The following is a 1,537-nucleotide window of genomic DNA, read 5'->3' on the forward strand; positions in this document are numbered from 1 at the left end:
TGAAGTGTTGCTCCTGCCATGAGGCTCAACGTCACACAATACGACCCAACCTGCTACGTCCAGAAAGCTTTATCGCTACGGGGGCCGGGGGCGGAGCTCTTCGGTTTGAACATCGGTTTCTAAATCTTGCGAGTGAACCAGCTGGACGCCTTCAGGTTTATTCCAGCCTTTGTGATAAATTTTGTTTCATCAGCAGTTCAGTGATTTTCCTCTGAACATCTTTGCTTCTCAGAAAGTCAGATTAGCAGAAGCTAATCGAGGGTCAGACATTTTCTGCTCTAAACTCACCCGGTCCAGCGTTTCTGGAAGTTTTCTGTTTCTGTTCAGTCAGAAACAGAAAGTAAGCGTGATTCAACTGAACAGGAAACGTCTCCATGAAGGCTCACCGTCACGCCGACATTGGTCGGCTCTTGGCCCTCCACCAGCTTGTGAATGGACTGCAGCGCTGCCTCTTTAGTTTGACCTTTGAACCTCTTGGGAGCCAGTTCTTCCAGCGCCTGCTGGAACTCCTTGTAGGTGATGACTCGAGCCGACCTCTGTCTGGAAGACACAGAAATATTCCTTCAACAACCTTCATCTCAGACCTTCACCAGAACCTTTATTCACTCCAAAACCTCCAATGGATCCAGTGCCAAACTGAATCTGCTGCTTGTACATGAGTCATGAGAGGAGACCCCAGCCCGATGTGGATCCGCTGCAGAGAAACTCACTTCACTTTGGAGAAGACGATGTCCACGTCGGTGCCAGTGATGCTCTTCCCATCGATGACCCGGCAGTCCTTGCACAACTTGGCCCAGGCCTTCCCAGTCAGCTCCCTGCCGCTCGCCTTCGTGTCTCCGTAGAGGGAGAACTTCTTGAAGGCCACAAAGAGCGGCTCCACATCCGAACTGACCGCCATGATGAGACGACAGCTGTAGAAGAGCAAAGGTCAGTGAACGCACCGTCACTATGAGCATTTACATGTGAAAACTGTGGAACAGAACCCGTCTGACAACAGGAAGTAGGCAGAAGATCTCAGAAATCAACAAAGCATTCCATAGCGGATCAGAACCAAAACATCAGTCCGTCTAGAAACACTTCAAGAACCAGAACCGTCTCTAAGGTTCTGAACTCCACCTAGACCAGAACCTCCTACAGCTGAACGTCCGATGGTCAGTTTACTACCAGTTTATTACCAGTTTACTACCAGTTTACCAATGTTTACTACCAGTTTATCACCAGTTTATCACCAGTTTACTGCCAGTTTATCACCAGTTTACTACCAGTTTATCACCAGTTTACTATCAGTTTATCACCAGTTTACTACCATTTTATCACCAGTTTACTACCAGTTTACTATCAGTTTATCACCAGTTTACTACCAGTTTATCACCAGTTTACTACCAGTTTATCACCAGTTTACTGCCAGTTTATCACCAGTTTACTACCAGTTTATCACCAGTTTACTGCCCATTTATCACCAGTTTACTACCAGTTTATCACCAGTTTACTGCCAGTTTATCAATGTTTACTACCAGTTTATTACCAGTTTACTACC

At 46.6% G+C, this 1,537-nt stretch overlaps 1 protein-coding gene across 1 annotated transcript in view; it reads right to left on the bottom strand.

Moving 5' to 3' along the window:
• tppp3 (tubulin polymerization-promoting protein family member 3) overlaps positions 1 to 1,068 on the bottom strand; it is a 5,711-nt gene extending 4,643 nt beyond the window's left edge. Inside the window, exons 1-2 of the mRNA XM_015023496.1 lie at positions 711 to 1,068; positions 387 to 540 (exon numbers count right to left, since the gene is read on the bottom strand). Coding sequence (XP_014878982.1) covers positions 387 to 540; positions 711 to 898 — 342 coding nt within the window. The 5' untranslated portion in view covers positions 899 to 1,068. The remainder of the gene's footprint in view (positions 1 to 386; positions 541 to 710) is intronic.
• Positions 1,069 to 1,537: the final 469 nt, after the last annotated feature.

The sequence above is a fragment of the Poecilia latipinna genome, unplaced genomic scaffold (assembly GCF_001443285.1).
Source record: "Poecilia latipinna isolate Pla-1442-1.1 unplaced genomic scaffold, P_latipinna-1.0 Scaffold3318, whole genome shotgun sequence".
NCBI classification, from domain to species: Eukaryota; Metazoa; Chordata; class Actinopteri; order Cyprinodontiformes; family Poeciliidae; genus Poecilia; species Poecilia latipinna.